This window comes from Brassica napus, chromosome C7 (assembly GCF_020379485.1).
Source record: "Brassica napus cultivar Da-Ae chromosome C7, Da-Ae, whole genome shotgun sequence".
NCBI classification, from domain to species: Eukaryota; Viridiplantae; Streptophyta; class Magnoliopsida; order Brassicales; family Brassicaceae; genus Brassica; species Brassica napus.
The window spans coordinates 45,234,144-45,254,452 of record NC_063450.1 but is presented as its reverse complement, the minus strand read 5'-3'; the positions used below and the strand labels follow the sequence as shown (position 1 = coordinate 45,254,452).

At 38.8% G+C, this 20,309-nt stretch overlaps 5 protein-coding genes across 11 annotated transcripts; 1 reads left to right on the top strand and 4 right to left on the bottom strand.

Moving 5' to 3' along the window:
- Nucleotides 1-151: 151 nt before the first annotated feature.
- Nucleotides 152-3,235, bottom strand: LOC106400744 (ATP-dependent 6-phosphofructokinase 4, chloroplastic). Of its 2 annotated transcripts, none has more exons than XM_022707063.2 (13): nucleotides 2,766-3,235; nucleotides 2,578-2,624; nucleotides 2,446-2,485; nucleotides 2,309-2,371; nucleotides 1,942-2,238; nucleotides 1,813-1,866; nucleotides 1,673-1,741; nucleotides 1,442-1,586; nucleotides 1,313-1,353; nucleotides 997-1,221; nucleotides 861-909; nucleotides 623-777; nucleotides 152-533 (listed from the first exon to the last, which is right to left on the bottom strand). In XM_022707063.2, the coding sequence occupies exons 1-13, from the start codon at nucleotides 3,024-3,026 to the stop codon at nucleotides 366-368; spliced, it is 1,614 nt and encodes a 537-aa protein (XP_022562784.1). In that variant the 5' UTR covers nucleotides 3,027-3,235; the 3' UTR covers nucleotides 152-365. The 2 variants fall into 2 exon arrangements, with proteins under 2 accessions (XP_022562784.1, XP_022562785.1); XM_022707064.2 differs by having other exon boundaries at nucleotides 1,457-1,586; nucleotides 2,766-3,232.
- A 12-nt stretch (nucleotides 3,236-3,247) lies between these two features.
- On the top strand, nucleotides 3,248-6,774 carry LOC106410061 (pentatricopeptide repeat-containing protein At3g53360, mitochondrial-like). Of its 2 annotated transcripts, none has more exons than XM_013850563.3 (2): nucleotides 3,248-3,458; nucleotides 3,541-6,774. In XM_013850563.3, the coding sequence occupies exons 1-2, from the start codon at nucleotides 3,396-3,398 to the stop codon at nucleotides 5,695-5,697; spliced, it is 2,220 nt and encodes a 739-aa protein (XP_013706017.1). In that variant the 5' UTR covers nucleotides 3,248-3,395; the 3' UTR covers nucleotides 5,698-6,774. The 2 variants fall into 2 exon arrangements, with proteins under 2 accessions (XP_013706017.1, XP_022554800.1); XM_022699079.2 differs by having other exon boundaries at nucleotides 3,345-3,458; nucleotides 3,545-6,774.
- LOC106410062 (putative kinase-like protein TMKL1) lies at nucleotides 5,552-8,140 on the bottom strand. Of its 2 annotated transcripts, none has more exons than XM_013850564.3 (2): nucleotides 7,418-8,140; nucleotides 5,552-6,663 (listed from the first exon to the last, which is right to left on the bottom strand). In XM_013850564.3, the coding sequence occupies exons 1-2, from the start codon at nucleotides 7,938-7,940 to the stop codon at nucleotides 6,101-6,103; spliced, it is 1,086 nt and encodes a 361-aa protein (XP_013706018.1). In that variant the 5' UTR covers nucleotides 7,941-8,140; the 3' UTR covers nucleotides 5,552-6,100. The 2 variants fall into 2 exon arrangements, with proteins under 2 accessions (XP_013706018.1, XP_013706019.1); XM_013850565.3 differs by having other exon boundaries at nucleotides 5,552-6,654.
- Nucleotides 8,141-9,623: 1,483 nt separating this feature from the next.
- LOC106401461 (U-box domain-containing protein 51) lies at nucleotides 9,624-14,013 on the bottom strand. 4 transcript variants are annotated; one of them, XM_022707059.2, is made up of 10 exons: nucleotides 13,544-14,013; nucleotides 13,023-13,247; nucleotides 12,825-12,952; nucleotides 12,606-12,730; nucleotides 12,343-12,518; nucleotides 11,855-12,159; nucleotides 11,674-11,775; nucleotides 11,145-11,582; nucleotides 10,278-11,063; nucleotides 9,624-10,174 (listed from the first exon to the last, which is right to left on the bottom strand). In XM_022707059.2, the coding sequence occupies exons 2-10, from the start codon at nucleotides 13,156-13,158 to the stop codon at nucleotides 9,986-9,988; spliced, it is 2,385 nt and encodes a 794-aa protein (XP_022562780.1). In that variant the 5' UTR covers nucleotides 13,159-13,247; nucleotides 13,544-14,013; the 3' UTR covers nucleotides 9,624-9,985. The 4 variants fall into 4 exon arrangements, with proteins under 4 accessions (XP_022562780.1, XP_022562782.1, XP_022562781.1 ...); XM_022707061.2 differs by having other exon boundaries at nucleotides 12,825-12,946; XM_022707060.2 differs by having other exon boundaries at nucleotides 13,023-13,166.
- Nucleotides 14,014-15,875: 1,862 nt separating this feature from the next.
- LOC106398659 (U-box domain-containing protein 52-like) lies at nucleotides 15,876-19,742 on the bottom strand. The gene is made up of 8 exons (XM_022715548.2): nucleotides 19,538-19,742; nucleotides 19,305-19,426; nucleotides 18,927-19,227; nucleotides 18,406-18,854; nucleotides 17,714-17,815; nucleotides 17,202-17,630; nucleotides 16,356-17,114; nucleotides 15,876-16,258 (listed from the first exon to the last, which is right to left on the bottom strand). The coding sequence occupies exons 1-8, from the start codon at nucleotides 19,740-19,742 to the stop codon at nucleotides 16,079-16,081; spliced, it is 2,547 nt and encodes an 848-aa protein (XP_022571269.2). The 3' UTR covers nucleotides 15,876-16,078.
- Between the last annotated feature and the right edge of the window lie 567 nt (nucleotides 19,743-20,309).

Genomic DNA, 20,309 nt, shown 5'->3' with positions numbered 1-20,309 from the left:
TCCAAGTTGTGCAAGAGGGACCAGAATTATAAAAAAAATGTACCCTAGTGTTGTCTCATGGTTGGGTACAAGTCAGCATTCATTTGCAAATCTGACAAGGAATTTGAAGGACCACACGCAACAGCTAAAAGATGGAGGAGAGATGCACAAGTTGCAGTATTAAACTAGCAGAGAGATAGATAGATAGAGAGAGACAAAAGATCCGTGTGTTTACATCTAAATTGAGTACTATTATTGCGAATAAGCTATAACCAAAGAGTTCTTGTAACCAATGAAATACTCCATGGTTGTCGACAAAGAGATATATCTTCTATGCATATGGTCTAGCAACAGTTGATGATATATATAAGGTGGCCTGTTTCTAGCTAGATAGAAGAGATCTTCATGTTATCAATCTTATCTTGAGTTTCCATGTCGATCACATTCTGCAACGCTCCTGCACCAGTCAAGAAACTCGGTTGATTTGTTGATGCAAGAAGTCTAGCCCACATCCTATCCGTTAACTTCACCGTATTGGTCACTTCTGTCACTCGCTGCACAAGTACAACATTGTCACTCAAAAAGTCATTGAATTATTATATATGACTCCTCAATGATTAAGTAAAAATTGTGTAAAGCTTACAGAAATAGGGATGTAAGCATGTCTGCTGTTAACTGGTCCAACGGTGAAACCTGAGTACCCAGCCATTGCTCCATGAAGTGCACTTTGAGCAAGAAGAGTGCAATAGACATTATCTGACGCGTTACTCGGAATTGCTCTTATCATATACGTCGGATCTGCAATAACAAAAAGTAAAATGTGTTCAATGAATAAGATCATTAACAAGACAGAGACAATGAATCTGAAGATATATATATACCTATGTACTTCATGTTTATAGTCATTTTCCGAACATTTGTGAAATGATCCTGCAACGTTGTGTTCACAAAAACTCATCTCGAATGTTTCTGAAAAAAAAAAAACAACAACAAACAACTTAGAAACCATTTTCTAACCTTAATCTGTTGAGTCAACCACAGACCAACATCAAGCAAGAGTCTATTTCCTGACGCATCTTTAGTTTCAGAAGCACGCATGCTTTGAGCAACATAGTCCTGCCCAGCTCCTTCGGCTATCACAATAACCATGTGGCTATTCTCTTTGAGTCGTTGTTCTACAAACTCAAACAGCCCACCTTTTCCTTCAAGGTAGAATGGAGACTCTGGAATCAGGCAACAATCCTGCCCACATTCCATTGTTACTAACGCCACTATATAGAAGAAACTTTAATTGTGACAATTTTTAACAATCAAAAAGAGTGTTTATTGTTACCACATCACGGTTCGCTAAAGTTGCAATCATTGCAATAAAACCTGCAGAAAATTTGTACCAAAAAAATTTTTTAACCTTCAGATTCACAAAAAAAAAAAAAAAAAAAAAAAAAAAAAAAAAAGTAGAGACCACAAGAATATTCACCGCTGTATCTGCCCATGAGTTTAACAATACCAACTCCATTCTCCACGCTCTCCACTTCTACATGTGCAGCATTGATAGCTCTCTGAGCTTCCTCAACAGCAGTGTCAAACCCAAAGGATTTGTCAATCACCTAAAACATTGGATGAAGAAGAAGATAGATGTATAAGAAACTCCATACGAGATCAAAATAGTCCTCAAAGATGAAAGACTTCTTACAGCAATATCATTATCAATTGTCTTGGGGATGCCAGAAACCGCCACCTGAAGCCCACGCCTCTCCACTTCCTTCACAATTTAATTACTTAATGTTACATATACACAACAACTACTAACAAGTGATGATGAAATCAAATCACCTGGTAAATCTTCTCTGCACCCTTTTGAGTCCCATCACCTCCAATAATATACACCTGAAAGCTATGGCTTAGTCCAAAGACTAGCCTAAATAGAAGAAAAAAAAATGGTTATTAGTTTATGTTAACTACCTGATTTATTCCTCTATCTTGAATGTTATCAACAATCTTGGCTGTATCATGTCCTCCTCTCGAGGTTTGAAGAAAAGTGCCACCACGTTTATGAATATCATTAACCACTTTAGGCGTCAAGGTCATAGTGTTTTTAGAATAAAAGCCTTTATATCCTCCCTGAATGCCGAGAATATTACTGACTCCATACATATTGTTCAATCCACATACAATCTCCCGTATAACCGTATTAATCCCAGGGCACAAGCCCCCACACGTCACTATGCAAGCTTTTACTTCATCTGATCTGAAGTACACCTGCGAAAAAAAAAAAAAAAAACTTAAAACAGGTTTTATATTTTTTTACGAAAAGTTCAAAAAAACATACTCTTTCTCGAGGCCCTGCTCGCCTAAAGTGTACTCCTCGCTTACTTCCCTTCTGGACTACAATCTGAAAGATGAAGAAGAAACTTGAGCAAGCAAAATTAAAGAAGAAGCTTAGGGGATAAAAACATCAAAGCTTACGTTTTGTGCAACCACATCTTCGGAACTGACAAAGGTTCGCCTACAGAAACAGCCATAAACATTACATTACATTACATTACAAGACAATACTAGTTTACTTACTAATGCCATGTAGAAAGAAGTTTAACTTACTTAACAATGGCGTATGCTTGGCTTTCCTTCAATGGATTTGGGTACGACTGTGACATCAAAAACAAATTAAGCAAAATCTTATATACCCAAGAGAAAAAGTTATTACCTTTAAATGTAAAAACTCATTACAGACATACCATAAGCTTCTTCTATGCACTAACGAGACAGAAACAGGAAAGTAAGATTACCGGCAAATCAGGGAGGAAGGTTGTCAAGTGAGGGACGTCTTCTAGCACAAACCCATCGTCTTCCTCTGGTCTCAACCCATCTGAGCACTGAGCTCTGATGAGGCGGTTACGGTGGGAGATTCGAGGAAAGACTGAGACTTTCTTCAGCCTCAAAGCAGGAAGAGGGAGACGAGGATGGAGGACGATGGAAGAAGAAGGGATAATAAGTGATGAAAGGTTAGGCTTTGTAGTTGACCCAATTAACGAAATCGAAGCTTCCATTCGTACGTACGGAGAGAACAAATCCGAGATCGTGGGACTGAAACAGCTTAGAATCGAATCTCCGTGTAGAATTGATTTTAGTGGAGAAAACTAGTAAAAAAAAACAGATCTTTAATAGAAAAACTAGTAAATTATATTGTTGTCGTTACTCGTTACACAAATTCAAGAGCTTTCTGATATATGCGGGAAATGGATAAACAGTTCTGGCAATGATTATAAAACTCAGAAGACATACAAAACAAAGAAAACCCTGCCGTCCTTATTAAATATGATAGCACTGCTTGCCGTTTTATAACCTTTTTAGTTTGTTGAACGTGTAAAATCTCTGACTCCTTGCCGGAATCCTCTGTTACTGACAGAACATCTGAGATGAGCTCCTCTGTCGGGATATCGTTTCCTCTGACCATTAAACTACCAGAAACCCCATCATCTGTAAGAACTCTCTCTTTCTCTGTACTTCTTATCTTTAAAGTAGCTTCCTTTTTTTCATTCATGACGAGATCTCGTGTTCCAGACAGGAACCTCATCACAGATTAAGCTAAAGCCTCAAGAAATCTCAATCTCATCATCTTACCCAGTCACATCACTGACAGAGCTTTTACGAGATGCTGCAGATAAAAACTCTCTTCAAAAAACGAAATCGATTCACGGGATCGTCACCAAATCTCACTTTACGTCGAAGTCCTTGACGTTACTGTTGAATCAAATGGTCATCGCGTATTCAAAAACCTCAGACTTCGGCTCTGCACGCCAGGTGTTCGACGAAATTCCCCACAAGAGTGTTTTCTCGTGGACCGTGTTAATAGTCGGAGCTACAGAGAACGGGTTTCACCGCGACGGGTTTGGCTACTTCGTCGAGATGCTCTGCTGTGGTGTTTCCCCCGATGAATACGCTCTTTCCGCTGCAGCGCAGGCGTGTACTTGTTGCCTGGACGGCGTTACTCTCTGTGAAATGGTTCACGCTCAGGTTGTGATCCGCGGGTTCTCGTCTCTCACGTTTGTTAACACGTCTTTGCTTAGCGTGTACGCTAAGCTGGGGAGGGTTGGGGATTCCCGTAAGGTGTTTAGCTCCATGGAGAGTCGTAACGAGGTTTCATGGAATGCGATGATATCAGGGTTTGTGTCGAACGGTTTTTACTCGGAAGCGTACGTTAGTTTCTCGAGGATGCTGGAGGAAGGGATTAGACCGAACGTGCCTTGTTTTATAAGCGTATCCAAAGCTATTGGGAAGCTGGGAGATGCTGAGAAAGGTAGATACATTACTCGTGTTGCGTTAGAGATGGGTGTGCAGCCAAACATCCACGTGGGAACAGCTTTGATTGATATGTTTGCGAAATGTGGATGCTTAACCGAAGCGAGGTCGGTTTTCGAGTCGAGTTTCTCTGGATGCGGAGGAGTGAATTTACCGTGGAACGCTTTGTTATCTGGTTATACAAGTTCTAGGGAGGGAGAAGAAGCGGTGTTGCTGTTCCTTAGAATGTGTCGGAACGATGTCAAGCGAGATGTATACACGTATTGCAGTGCGTTGAATTCAATTGCTGACATGAAGTCTTTAGAATATGTAAAGCAGGTTCATGGAATGATCGTGAAAGGTGGGGGAGAAACGACTGGTGTGATGAGTCTTTTCAACGCCTTGATGGATGCATACGCCAAATGTGGTGAGCTTGGAGCGATGAGGAAGCTTTTCGACGTTACTAGAGAGGAAGCGAACCAGATCTCATGGACAACGCTTGTGACAGCCTACTCTCAGTCTTCTGAATGGGAGGAGGAAGCACTAAGCGTTTTCTCCCAGATGAGAGAAACGGGGTTTCAACCGAACCAGATTACGTTTTCATCTGTGCTTGCATCATGTGCTAGCCTCTGTTTTCTTGAATACGGGCAGCAAGTACACAGCTTGACGCTCAAAACTGGCTTTGCTACAGACAAATGCGTCGAGAGTGCTCTCATCGACATGTATGCGAAGTGCGGTAGCGTGAGAGACGCAATCAAGGTCTTTGAATCTCTGAAAGACCCTGATGTCGTCTCGTGGACCGCCATGATATCTGGATACGCCCAACACGGCATGGCTAAAGATGCGCTAAGACTCTTTCGAAAGATGGAGGAGCTAGTTTTTCCCAAACCAAACTCTGTTACGTTCCTATGTCTTCTCTTTGCTTGCAGCCACGGAGGACTAGTGGACGAAGGCCTGAGGTGTTTTCACTTGATGGAGGATAAATACGGGCTCGTCCCGGAGATTGAACATTATGCTTGCGTGGTTGATATCCTGGGGCGTGTGGGACGTCTATCCGAAGCATGGGAGTTTATAACGAAGATGCCTATAGAGCCTGATGTGAAAGTCTGGTCGACGTTGCTTGGAGCGTGTAGGGTCCATGGGGACATTCAGTTGGCTAAGATTGCGGCTCGAAAGGTTGTTTGTTATAACCCGGAAGATTCAGCTGCGCTTGTTCTCTTGTCAAACGCGTACAGAGAAGCTGGGAATGTTGAAGCTGAGTTGAGTGTAAGGAATGTGATGAACTCTCAAGCCATGAGAAAAGAACCTGGACTGAGCTGGATTACCATTGGAGGTCAAATCCACAAGTTTTGCTCTGGGGATCAACACCATCCCCAGAAGGATGATATATACAGAGTTTTGAATGATTTGATGGAGAAAATAAAGAGTAAAAAGCATTGAATAATAATCTTGCTGCATATACTGCACACAATGCTATGAGAAACAACTTTAAGGACGTTACATTCAAGAAACTGTGTGTTACTTTCAAGCCATTTGATGATGTTCTTGGGTTTACTGAAGGCCTTGTGAAGTTCCTTGAGTCCCTTGTTGGCATCTGAAAATATCTTCCACTATTCTGGAAGTCCTGCCTAAGCAAAATTTCTTCTGTGTAAGTATCAACAGTCTAGAACATGTGATATGTATTGTATCATCCCCTGGTGAAATTTTGTTCAAGAAGGCTCTTTCTCCCCTGAATCATCTGCTCTACGCTGTTATCGATGGTGAAAGTATCTGAATGATTGAAAGATTCAAAACTTTCTCTTGGCTTGTTTGTACCGCAGATTAGTCAGTTTGCTACTAGGCATCATTTCTTGATCTCTTCAAGTTTCCTCAACACTTGCTTGAAGCTCGGTCTAATAGAAGGCGATGGAGAGCAACAAGACATCGCCAGCTCAATGTATTCAAGAACATACTCTTTGGTCACATCTTCCTCACCACATCTGCCAAGAATCTCAGAACGGCACAAATCCAATAATTTCTCATGGTCAAGAACAGAACTAGTAGTTGAACTCTTGTTCGTTGGCAGTTTACTCGAAACCAACTCAAGCATGATCACACCGAAACTGTAAACATCGCTCTCCTTGCTCACTTCCTTCATCTTAATCAACTCAGGCGCTTTATACCCTTCTCCAGCTGAAGCCTCTAGTATCTCTTGCCCAGCCGCAAGATTCAAGAGCAAATGCAAGCCGAAATCAGAGACTCTTGGCCTAAAACTCTGGTCCAAGAGAACGTTTTTGGACTTGAGGTTCCCGTGAACGATAGGTTTCTGCATTCCTGTGTGGAGATGGTCAAGAGCTTTGGCTATTCCAGTGGTGATGCTCAAGATGTTGCTCCATTTGTGTGATTCAAGTTCTCCACCTGCCAAAACTATGCAATTTTTTAAGCACATGGTTAATAATACTAATAGAAAACTAATGACAATGCTTTTGCTGATTTCGATGTTTTTTAAAACGAGATCTATAAAGTTTTTGTCTTTCATGGCGTAGCATAAGAAAGTGGGACGTGACTAAAAAAAAGTAGTTACCGACAAAAGATAGATCAATAATTGTAGTTTTAGGATCAATAAAGATCAGACCATTTCGTTTAGTTTTAGGATCATTACAGTTACCAAATGAATTGATGCAAGTAATACTCACTCGGTTTCACAATTATAAATTTTTAAACTTTCTCATATTAAGAAATAATTAATGCATAATAATAAATTTTGATTTTTTCTGTTTGATCAACGAATAAATTTTGATTTATGTATAGAAATAATTGAGATAAAATAACTTTAATTAGAATTTTTTTCAATTTAACAAAAAAAAATGATGAACTATGCATAAAAAATCTAACAAAACTATTTTGTATGAAACAATTTTTTTCTCAAAACATTTATACAAATGGACGGAGTAGAAGATATTGATAACGGTAACTTTTTCTTAAATGCATTGATAACTGTTTTACCATTTTCCCGGGAAACCGAGAACTCAGGAAACAAAAGCAATACACAGAAATCAAGAACCAACGAGAAGAGAGAACACAGATACTAAAAAAGTTATTTACTTTTCTTCGAGAAAAAAAAAACTAAAAGTTTGCGTCTTTAATCTTTTTGCGTTTTGAGAAGAACAGAGAGACTTACATCTAATGAACTCGGAGAGATTCCCGGAGGCGAAGAAGGGATGAATCATAAGCTTCTCTCCTCTGTTTCCAACGTAGAAACCTAACAAAGGAACCAAGTTATCATGTCTGACAAATCCAAGCGACTCGATGACGCCATCAAACTCCTCTGGATCCGATCTCACTGCACATAAAGGTCGAAGGAACCTAAGAACTCTGACTTTCCCACTTCGCTTCAAACTCGCTTGGTATAGTGTTCCGTAGCTTGATTTGCCGATGACTTCTCCGGGAGCTTCGAGGATGTCGCAGATGGTGAGATCTTCTCCTCCTTCGAAGATGACAAGCTCCTCCTCCTCCTCCTCTGTTTCTGACCCGGAGAAGTCTTGTTTCTCGTAAGGAGATTCGACGTCGTGTTGGAGGTCATTGGACTCTGTTGTTGTTCTTCTTCTTCTGCAGAGGATGAAGATCACCACGATGGAGATTCCGATCAAGAATGTAGTTGATAGAGATACTAAAAGTATCAGTTTTAGCAAATGCGTTCTCATCTCATTGGAAAGGTTTCGTTCTCTGTTTTTGGGTAGTAAAATGAGAGATTTAAAGCTTGATTTATTTTGAGGAAAGGTTTCCTTTTTAAGTTGAGAGAATAAAAAAAATGAAAAAGCAAAAAAAAAAAAAAAGGAAAAAACTAATATTTTTGTTCACAGTAGTGTGTGAAGAAAATAAAATGATTAGTGTATTTAAGGGAAAGTTAATTCATATAAATGTAGATCTGAAAACATGTTACTTATAGTTGTATTAACGTGGACTTGTGTCTTATTTTCCTTGCTATTATTTTATTCTCGTTCCCAACCAATTAACCAGCGGGATTGGCCTGGTGCTGTTGAGAGAGCTTCGGCCTCGATACGCATCCGGGTTCGAACCGCTGGCCAGACAATTGGGGTATCTAATTCCCCATAATACCAAATGGTCTGCCTCGCGCTGAGGGGTTGGCCTCTGGGGGTGGAAATCCCTCCAGATTAATCAAAAAAAAAAAAAAAAAAAGTTCCCAACCAATTGCATGTGTTTATGACCTACTGATATCCAATTTGTATTAGGTCAATTTATTGGAAGGACTAGTTTACTCTCTTGTAGTGTTAGACTTGCTAGAACTAGACGTGGAAAATCAACAAAGGAGAATCAAAATGATCACGGACAACACGATTTGTAATTGAATTATACTTAGGCATGATTAATAATCATCAAGAGATTTGTTTATGTATATTACTAGCCAAACAATTGTAGAAAATTTTAAATAATCTAATGACAATCTATCCTTCCACAACGTATAGTCCTTATATAGTCCCACTCCCGCACGCAATTGTCACATACTGCCATATCAAAGGTTGGAGAGGGGACCCTTCATGCCACAGGCTTTCAACAGTCACAACTCACTTGAAACGTTGCTTTATGAATTATGAACAATTTGTCAAGATTTTTACTGGTTAATTTTATTACATTGACCCATTCTAAAACACGGTCAATGCATGCAATGGTTACAATTTACAAAGGGTTTACTAGTGTCTGTATATTTGATATGAAAATCATGTAGTTATTGGTTTACTAATCTGTATTCTTTTTTTTTTTGATCAACTGGTTTACTAGTCTGTATTCCTTACCAGAATAAGCTAGGTTAGGTCTTGACAATATCACACACCAATTTTTTTTTTTTGTAACATATCACACACCATTTATTATGTCTTTCTTGGGGAAAAAAAATCGATGTATAATGTATCATTGGTTTACTGGTCTGTATAGAACCCACACTATTTAATGGCCTATCTAGGTGTCTTGACTCTTGACAATATCACATAACCAGATTTGTATACGTATACTGATATTTATTAACCTAGGCAACATTTATATTCAATAAAATCGTACTTGAAAAAAGTCACAAAATTTACAAATCAATTATTTTCTACATACCATTTTTGAGAGTCTTGAGACTATTCTTTTTCCAATGGGACCGATAGGTGTTAAGAAAAAAGCAAAAGTGGTTGGACCAAACAGAATAATAAAAGATACGAGTATCTTCTTAATGGGAACCATATAGGCCAACTTTACGATCCTATCATATATCTTGAATAAATCTTTCACAACTAAAGATTAGAAAAATGTACCTTTCCCATGCAAATTGAATTTGAATACTTTTTTCCAGCTATGTTTTTATCAATCAAGTTTCATTTATAGTATTCAACAAAACTAAACGTTATGTTTATTTTTGGAAAATATATATATATATAGACATGTACAAATACAATACAAGAAAATATGATAAAACAAAAACCAATACTACTGTATTATCTTTCCCTGCAAGTGCGCAGTCAAAACCTATAACCTATTTGTACACTAAAACGAATAAGGTTTTTTTTTTTTGACAAATAAGGTCACTAATTTTACGTACAAAACTCCAATCTTTTCAATATGTATAAACATCATCTACCTATTCGTGTAGTCGTGTGTGGTATGTGTGCGCAAAGAATGGTGTAAAAACAAACACAATGATGCATGTTAATCGACGAGAGAGTTTGCCTTGTAACTTTGAACCTTTTTTCTATGTAATTGCATGTGATGATCTCCACTCCTTAATAGCAAAAAGAAGAGAATGATTAGGAAGAAGAGTTTGGTTGGGGAAGGGCGAATCCGTCATTGGAGATTTATGATTCTTCTCAAGGCATTCCTTAATGGCTCTCTTCTCGTATGTATATCCATCCGAAGCAACACATGGATTCTCCATCACATCCTAATATTCATCAATTAAACCATACTAAAATGATCAAAAAACGAAGAACAAAAGACAATAAATCTAACGTAAAATTCGTAATCTGACCATTATCATTAGTTACCTTAGTTATTGGACAATGGAAATGACTCGGAGCGTGGTTGTGATGTGTGCTAACGGTTTCAGAAAACATGTTTCTTGCGTCGGAAGCAACGTCCTTTAACCGTTCAAGAACCGGTAGAATTTCTTTCCCTAAATAGGGACGGTCACGCTTCCTCATCTCCGCACATCTAAGCCCTATCATAACCATCTCTTTCGCTTCCTTAACCGGCCAATCTCCAGCAGTTTCATCCAAAATCTCTGAAAAATTCCCGGTTTGATCTCTCAACGCTTTCTCAACCGAATGAGCCAAGCCCATCGCGGATCTAGCCGTAGCTAGCTGAAGAAGTATGATCCCAAACGCGTAGATATCAGATTCCGGAGTCACCACACCGGTTCTCTGGTACTCGGGGTCAATGTAGAAGAACGTACCAACCGGACCGGTCTCGTTGAAAACCGTTGATGCATGAGAAGGGTCGAGGTTAACCATTTTTGAAAGGCCTACGTCTCCGATTTTGCTCACATTGTTCTGGTCTAGGAGTATATTAGCCGGTTTAAGATCGCGGTGAACGATTGGTCTCGGCTCGTTTGTGTGGAGAAAGTAGAGCGCTGAAGCAATCTCCCAAGCGATTCTGAACCGCTCAAACCATAGTAACGGTTGTTGCGGTGCGTCAGTGTTTGGTCTGCGTTTCATGAGTCTTTCCTCTAGGTTTCCGTTGTGCATGTACTCGTAGACCAAGCTGCCGCGTTCAGGACACGCGCCTAGGAGGAGAAGCAAGTGCGGGTGACGAATCTTGCTAAGAATCTCAAGCTGAAGATTACAAATCGTTTGAGAAAACAGTAAATATTCTTCAAGGTTAAAAAAGTAAAAAAAAAAGTGTAGTTTATTTACCTCTTGGTGAAACTGTTTGGTTAAGCTGCTTTTGTCTGAATGAAGAACTTTGACAGCTACTGTCGCGTGGTGCAAGTTACACCGATACACGCTTCCGTACCCACCTGTTCCGATTTTGAGTTCATCGGAGAACGATGACGTGGCCTGAACGATATCTTCCCACTCAAACTTCATGTACTGTTGGCGTTGAAGCGGTCCTCCTTCTAGTGCATCCTCAAGCCTCTGCTTCTCCTTTCTGACCTCTTCCGCTCTTGCTTCCGCCTCAAGTCTCTCTTCAGTTTCTCTCTCAACGCTTTCTCTCACGAGCTCAGCTTCGTTTTCCGCCTCCTCTTGTCTCTCCCTCTCCATTTCCACAGCCTCCTCCGCGTATTCTTCTCTTATCGTTAAGTTCTTGAGCCTTGTAGCTTCCTCTGACCTACGCTGGTTAAGATCTTGCATCTGACATTACATAAAACAGAGAATACATATAAACTTAAATACCAAAAGAAAAAATAATAATTTATAACCAAATCTTGTATAAACAATGAACCTTTTTAGTAGCATCCAAGACTTCACTTTGAGCAACTGCATACATTCCTTTAATGTGACGGAGTTCAATCTTCAGCTTCTCTAGCTCAAAATCTTTATTCATCTGAATGTTAAGAATGCCATAAAAATTATAAGATCGATCACTCTACTTATCATCGATTGGTTATGAAATGAAAGTATACCTGGCTACTACATGAAGTAGGGTCACTGTAGCAACCTGAGCTTGATCCTTCCTCAGTAAGTGAGCTTCTCCGGCTGTGGATATCACTTTCTTTATATCTAATCAACGAGCTGTTTGTCCGGTAATAGCCCCTTTGGTTTGGTTCATCCACATCTAGAGAGGCGGCTCTGCTATGGTGCGTATCAATACTCTTCGTTGTTCCCATATTTGTCCCGACCTTCTGGTTAACGGTTGAAAGCGCTTGGACTCTTTGATAGAGTAGAGATGTAGATGAGAACTGATGACTCGATGTCGAACTTACTGACCCTAGAATATAATGTTTTAAAAAAACAATCAATCAAATCAAACAGGTTTTCATGATTTTCTTGCGTCCTATTAGGCATAACTCGGTTTTGGGCAAAGCCAGATGAAAAATTTGTTTCGACACCCAAAATATAATTAGCTAATATGTAATTAAATGTCAGGACCGGCTAGTGAAGTAGTTAATACCTGACTGGCTACTTGAAGAGAACTGGCTTTCACTCCTATCATCTGCTATGCTTGTTTCAATGTCTACATCGGATTTTCGAACATTAACAAGCTTCCCTTTGGAGATAACGTGAACGGTGCAAAATCTCGGTGTAACATCTGCGATTCTTGAAGACAAGTTGCTTCTCTTCAGCTTCCTGCAAAAGAACCAAAAGAATTTACTCAAGAAAACCAAAAGATGTATAGAGAAATCTTTAGTGAAGAGAGTGTTTTGGATATGTTACCATGAGAAGATGACGGAAGAGGAAGAAGCTCCAATGACTAACTCACTGATTCCATGATCTTGAACCGCTTTAGAGATTGCATCAGCTACATCGTCTGATTCGAGTACCATCATATCCAATTGAACCTTTCGCATTTCACAAGATTTTAGATTCTTGGTAGCAAAACATGAAACAAGAAACCATATCCACTGTGAAGAAGTCCATGACTCCAATACATACCTCTCTATGAGCAAACATGGAACTGCTTGGATGAAGCATTTCTCTGGTTTTCCTATCAACATCTTTCTTGTAAACCGTTGTGGTCGAGCCTTTTCTTGAGGTTGAAACTGACATCGAATCTCCTGTTTCTTACAAAACAAATCAGACGGAAGTTTGTAACTGAAATTTTGTAAAAGTTGTAACGTTTGTAACTCTTACTTGGCTGGACATGTAAGAGCTTGAAGACAACATGTTCTTGAGAAGCGAATTCTTGAAGTGCCCATCGAATAACGCCTTTGGTTTTGCTATTGTTCCCTTTGATCGCTACCGCTACAATTAAAGCTCCTTCCCGCATATCTCGAACTTCAACGGAACCAAGAAAGGGTAAGCGATTATCTTTGAAGATAGCTTAATCTTGTGGTACAAGATGACTTAACGGCTTAGCTATAGAGAAAAAGGGAGAGAGGATAGAGTCATGAACTGGTAATGGTATGTTCTTATTTTATTAATTAATGTAGTTACAAGGATATTTACTCAAGACAATCCAAACAAGTTGAATTCTTATTGAATATATAAAAAAAAAAAGTTTTTATCAGAAAAATATATAATAGAAAGATGGAAAATCTTTTTAATCAACTCAACGGCTGAGATCATCAGGGTTTTAAGGGTTTTTTTTTTGTAAGACTTTAAGAAACTGCCAGAAAGGCCAAACAATGGTATCAGATAAGATTTGAAAATACCTAAATGATGTTTTGACTTGAAACCTCCAAAGCTTTTCCCAGAAACTCGACAAATCGATTGACAGAGGGAGGTCGAAGAGAGGAGTAAAGAAGATGACGAATCAAATTTGAGTCAGTGAACGAATCGCCTAATTAAAATATTTTAGTTACACGGAAATTTATGAGCAACTGAGTTGAATTCTTGATAATATTATATTATTATAAACAAGATTCGAGAAAGTAATGATAAAAACGTAAGAATAAGGTATGAAAATGTCAAATGTCTAGAAGAGTTTATGTTCCTTGTGTGAATGTGATGTCTTTTCCGGTAGCTACCAAAGGTTTGAGAAACGAGAGGTCGTTGAAAGTCAGACACAACTTGGGCTCTTGTCGGACTACCAGCTTGTTTATTCAATATTGTTGACTTTTCAGTCTGTGGTGTGTTGTCCCTTATGATATGGTAGGCTCATTTCTGCAAAAAACCAATTTTCTTTTCGTTTTTGGTTTTCTTGTTCAACTATAAGATGGTTTCTCTCTTTTTTTCTTCCATCTAACATATTTTATATATATCAAAAAATTGTTACAATATTCCAAAAAAAAGAAGAAAGATGGTTTCTCTTTTACGATTATTTTAATAGTGACATGAAACATACTTTTCGCCTAAATATTTAACTAATAAATTTAAATTATGTGATACTGTAGTAATAAGTGAAAAAAAACGTTTTCAACTTCTTTTTGAAGAAAAAAAGAAGCGAATCAGGACATAGCACGTGGGAGACGACATAGCAGCTCCTTTCTTGGAGTCTTTGCGTCGACACCTCCGGAAAACTTACCACGTGGATCTCCCCGTGACAATACAATTTGAAGCTTCGTAGACAAACACCCCTTTGTGGTCTAAACTCTTACAGCAGCATTAACCAGCTATATAAGAGGGTTTTTAAGAGGCGAGGAAACCACAAAAATGGGGGAACCGAGGAAGAAGGGAGCCAAATGTAGCCAAAGAAAAAACGTATGTAGTGGGGTTTTTTACTGTGCGCGGACCTCACTGACACGTGGCGGCCCGCGATTGATTCTTTTTTAATTTTTTTTTTTTTTTTAAATCAGCCAAAAGAAAAAAAAAAAAAATTAGAAACCTATTTGGATATTTGGGTTAATGCTGCTCTTACAGTCCCAATGACAACTTCTCCACATGACCTTTTAGTATATAGGTATTCCATAACTTTCACACTTTTTGACAAAGTAAGTTTCACACTTAAGCAGATCACATGTCCCACACTACAAGCTTGATCTACTTATTCATGCAACTTTACTCTTATTTTCTCGTATATTTTCTAATAGACACTTTAGGTAAATTTCTTTAAAGTTATGCTAAGTCTCAGAAACAGGGGTGATTGGTTGTGCTGCAAAGTCTAGAAAATTTACTTTAAAATTTAGTCTGTAGAATTTTTTTATTTAGATTTAAAGAATATAGCTTTAAAATTTCATACAGCTAAAAAGATGGAACTTTAGAAAATAAGATTTTCACAGCCATTTTTTTTTTGTTTTTTTATGTAGATTTATTTTTTTAACTGTAGCTTTAAAAACTAATATAAAGCATGATTAGTACTCTCTATGTTCCCGAAAGTAAGATTTTTTAGAGTATGCACGCTTATTAAGAATTTAATAAATGTTTATAATTTATTTGGTTTTTACTTTATTATACAATTTCCAATAACTTTCCACAAATGAAATTTAATCAATTCAAATATTCTCAATTAATGTTCCTCAAAAATATTAAAAAATATCTTAACAATATATAAAATCTATCTTTGTGGAACAAGAAAAAAATCTAAAAAATCTTATTTTCGGGAACGGAGGGAATAGTGTTTAAGAGGGTAGATGAAAATTAAAGATAAAGTCAATTCATATAGTCCAACCAATCACCTTGGATTATGAAAAAGAGATATATTAAATGACATTATTTCATTGGATTACTTTGTGGATGTATTATAATCAAGTCTAATATGATATGTACAGATGTAGGTTTATAGCATTTATTATCTGCATTAAATGGTTTGAATAATGGATGATATTCAATGTTGGACAAAATAGCAGGTGCTTGGTGGTCTGAGATAAGGATGTTATGGAGAGCAAACATTCAATTATATTTTTCTTTTGCAAAACTTCAAATTATGTGTTTGATAAATACAGTTTTAACTTTATCAATAGTCATGTGCATTTGCTGGCCTTACCTAATGGACATCTCGTGTTTGACATGATAATGTAGGTGCAAGTTATTTCCTGGGGATGGTCCACTATCCACATAGCAGTCTATTTGGACTGAAACGAGAGTAAGACTTTTATCAAACGAGTAGAAAAGAAACACGATAAAATTAAATCGAAAGACATTTATCTCTCTATTGTTTTAATCTTGCATCTCATCACACAAAACATAAAATCGTTGGTACAGAGACAAAGGGAAAAACAAAGAGAGAAACCACACGAAAGAGATAAAATAGTTAAGACATAGATAGAATCCATCATACTTATTGTCGAATCTCTCTCCCTCTCTCGATATTATTTATTGGCTTTCCACTCCATGATGGCTGAGTAAAGAGTGTAATTAGCAAGAAGGTTCTTGTTAGGCAATGGAAGGTTCGTCACTGGCGATGTATCATTCTCTCTCAGCCAGTCCTCTATGGCTTCACGATCGTACGTGAACCCATCTGCAGCCACGCAGGGCTGGTTCATCACTCCCTATGATCAGAACCGAATAAACAATTAGGTCAAAAGAAAAAAAACAAAGTTTCTTGTTACTCAAGTAACTGGTTACATTCCTAGGGTTTATACGAACCTTGAGAAGTGGGCAAATGAAATGAGATGGAGGATCCAGCGAAGTTCTAGAGAGTGAGTTTTGAGCTTTTTCGACAACTTTCCAAAGCCTTTCTAAAGTCGGTATGATCTGATCTTTAAGGTCTGGTCTGTCTCTGCGTCTCATTTCAGTACAACACAGTCCCAAAGCAGCTAACTCACGAGTCTCACTAATAGGCCAAGATCCAGCTTTCACATCCAACAGTGCCATAAACTCAGCATCGTCCCCTATCGCTTCTTCCACCATATGAGTAATCGCTATGGCTGGCTTCGCGGTTATGAGCTGCAGAATCACAACACCTAGAGAGTACACATCCGACTTAGGCGAGATGATCCCGGTCCGCTGATACTCCGGGTCGATGTAACAGAGCGTTCCCACGGGACTGGTTTTCTTGAAGACGGTTAGTTTAGAAGCAGCGTCGTCTTGGTTAACCATCGTGGAGAGACCAACGTCGCCGAGTTTACTGACGAAGTTTTGGTCGAGCAATATGTTTCCTGGTTTGAGGTCACGGTGAATGATGGGTCTAGGCTTGGATTTGTGGAGGAAGACAAGCGCTGAAGCGACTTCTAAAGCGATCCTGAAACGCTCGAACCAAGGGATGGGCGGTGTGTCGTTGACTAGCATCAACCTGTCATCTAAGCTTCCGTTGTCCATGTACTCGTAGATGAGGCAGCCTCGCTCAGGACACGCCCCGAGGAGAAGGACGAGGTGAGGATGACGGATCTTGCTCAAGATTTCAAGCTGTCAAAACAAAAAGCACAAAATGTAGACTCTGGTCGGTAACTTAGGTTGGAAGTCCATCTGACTTAATACAGATTATTATCTCACCTCTTGGTCGAACTGTTTAGAGAGCTGAGTTTCTCCGGCGTGAAGGACCTTGACAGCACCGGTCGTGTGATGGAGATTGCATTTGTAGACAGTTCCATACGCTCCAAGTCCGATCTTGAGATCTTCTGAAAAATCATTAGTCGCGGCTGTGATTTCCTCCCACGAGTAATGCTGGTACTGTATCCCGGGGCAGACGAGGGAAGCTTGGAGCTTATCTTTCTCTTTAGCTTCACGTTCCGCTTTAATCTCAGCTTCTCTTCTATGTAAAGCCTCTTTCACCATTAGCTCTTTAACCTTCTCTGCCTCCTTCATCACCTCTTCGTACCTCTGCCTCTCCTTTGAAGCTGTATCTTTAGCTGCTTCTTCCTTTTCTTTAAGATCCTCAAGCTTCTCTGACTCCTCGAATCTTCTCTGGTTTAGCTCATTTAGCTGCAAACAAGAACACGTAATGTAACATAATACGTGAAAAAAAAAAAAAACATAATATGCGGTTCAAAAATCTTTAACTGAACCTTTTTCGAGGCATCGACATTCTCGTTTTGAGCCATGGCATACATCTCCTGAAGATGTTGCAGTTCGGATCTCAGCTTCTCTATCTCAAAGGTCAGATTCACCTACACGATTAGACCTTATTTCAGTACCAAAACAAAAACATGTTCCGTCTCTCTCCCGGAAAAAAAAAAAACAGAATCAAGATCAAAATGACTGTTGTATATAACTTTTTTAATTAGGGGTTTCAACATGTTTGGTATTAGATTTAGACAGCATTAGAAACATAATATTACTAATTTTTCTGGTTAAAATATCAAGGTAACAAGTCATATTTTTTAAACTAATTAATTATAGAGTCTTAAAACATTTTTGCCCAAGTGCCCTTAGTAATATTGAGCCGGCCTGTTGCTGCCTAACTTGTACAGACTGTAACAGTCTAGTTATGAGGGTTTCATTTCATAACTGAATGTAATGGTATCTTGTTCTCTAAGTTATATCTCAAACTGATATGACAACTGACTCTCATCTTTTCTTGAGAACGTGACGGTCCTGAAATTTTGGGGTTAGTAAAAGTTTTAATAGTTTAGAGGCCTAGAATTTTTTTTTAATAAAAAATTTGGGGGCTTGTGCGTATATAAAATTTTTCAAAATTTTTTGGACCCGAGAGAAATGTTTCATCCTGAGCTTGAAAAGAAAAGGATCAAGAATCTACCTGATTATCGTTGAAGGAGTGGAAACTGATGCGTCCATCAGACATGTTAGAAGCTTGATGAGAAACCCAAGAATAGTTCTCAGGAACAACTGCACCCCACTCCATATTGGCTAGCTCGTGGTTGTTGCTAGAAGAAGAGCTCATGATCGATCTCCTTTCCTCATGATCTCTCCATCTAGAAGTCCAGCTCATAGCGTGATACGCCTCCTCTCCCATTGGAAACGATGCGCTAAAGCTCTCATTGTTATTGTTATAGTTACTCTTCCTCCCTTCATTACCACCACCACCGCCGCCGCCGCCGCTCAGTACAATCTGCATCCCTCTCTCCCTAGACACATCTGATTGACCCGTCTCGCTACAGCTCGTGTCCATGTGAGCCACACCGCTGCTTCTCATCTCCGAGACTCGAGACTGAGCTTCCGAAACAAACGAGTTGAAGCCTTGGTATTCTTTGTTTCAAAAGAGCATGTTAATAACTTGACGTACTTTATTATTATGTAAAACTATATTATTTTTATTACCAGAAGGGAGTCTAGGACTATCAGTGGAGCCACTCGTGGAACTACTTGTCTCCAGTCTTATGCTTCCGCTAGCGTCTGAATCGGAAGGACGCACGGAAGCTAGCTTCCCCTTTGAAACCACGTAGACGGTGCAGAATCTTGGCACAGCGGTCGCGATCATGGAAGACATATCGATCTTTCTTGAGAAGAATCCTCGAAGAGACATTCCTATAACGAGCTTGGTGACTCCTGTTCCGGCAATCTCTTGCGCTATAGCAGCAGAAGGATCGTTTGATTCAAGCACGAGAATCTCTACTTGCACCTATTTTTTTATACCGTTTGTAATTATTTTTTGTTTTTGGATTATGAGAAAACAAAACAAAACAAAACAGACAAAACCTTTCTCCTGTCGAACATCTTCTTGTAAGGTTGAAGCATCTCTTTTGTGTTCCAATCCAATTCTTGTTTGTAAGCCGATACGAGATCATCTCTAAGCTCTGTTACCGATATCGCATTCCCCACTGAAAACCAAACAAAACAAGACTCGAATCTTTGCAAGGCAAAACAGATGTCTTGTGCATCAAGTTACAAAAATATTCTGAATCTTGTAGTTATAGTCACAGGCAACTTACTTGGGGTAGGGATGTAAGTGACAGGAGGACGAACGTAGAGCAATTTGAAATCAGAGAAGCCTTCGGGAATGAACTTCTCAAGAGCCCAAAAGGCTACGTATTTGCTCTTTTTCTTTCCATTAATGGCTACAGCTACAGTAGGAGGTGGAGGAGGAGGTAGAGCTAGGTGAACGCTTAGCGCTCTTGCTGCTTTTTTCTCATCCATTGTTTTACCTGAAAGTTTTGAAAAAACACCGTCTAAAATGTACCGTGTATCAAACCTAACTTGCATAGCACGGAACAAAGCAGAACTTACCCAATAGATATTTTCGATCAGAGAACAATGAGGAAGGAGGTGAAGAACCCCAAGTTTGGCAATGTTGCGAAATTTTTTTTAGACGAAAGCATTGACACAAGCAAGCACGTTGTTGCCGCCACAAACCGCATGTATATACTGTTATAGTCAGCTCCCTAATTAATTAATTTTTCTTCATACGTTGAACCAATAATACAGACTTTTCAAAATTTCTTATATAGTTTTATCATCATATTCGTCGTAAAAGGATCTACGTTGGTATATCCCTCAGATTACAGTTTTTTTTTTTTAAAGTCAAACAAACGCTATAAAAATATCCAGTTTTTTTTTTTTTTAATTTCTTATCCATCAGCGAAGGCATGAGAAGCGACCTATCAAAATTATAAATTCTAAAAAATGTTTCTCACAATAATGATTTGAAGGGGCAAGAAGCTACATTTTTTTATCATCCTTAAGTTGAGAACCCAATCCATTATT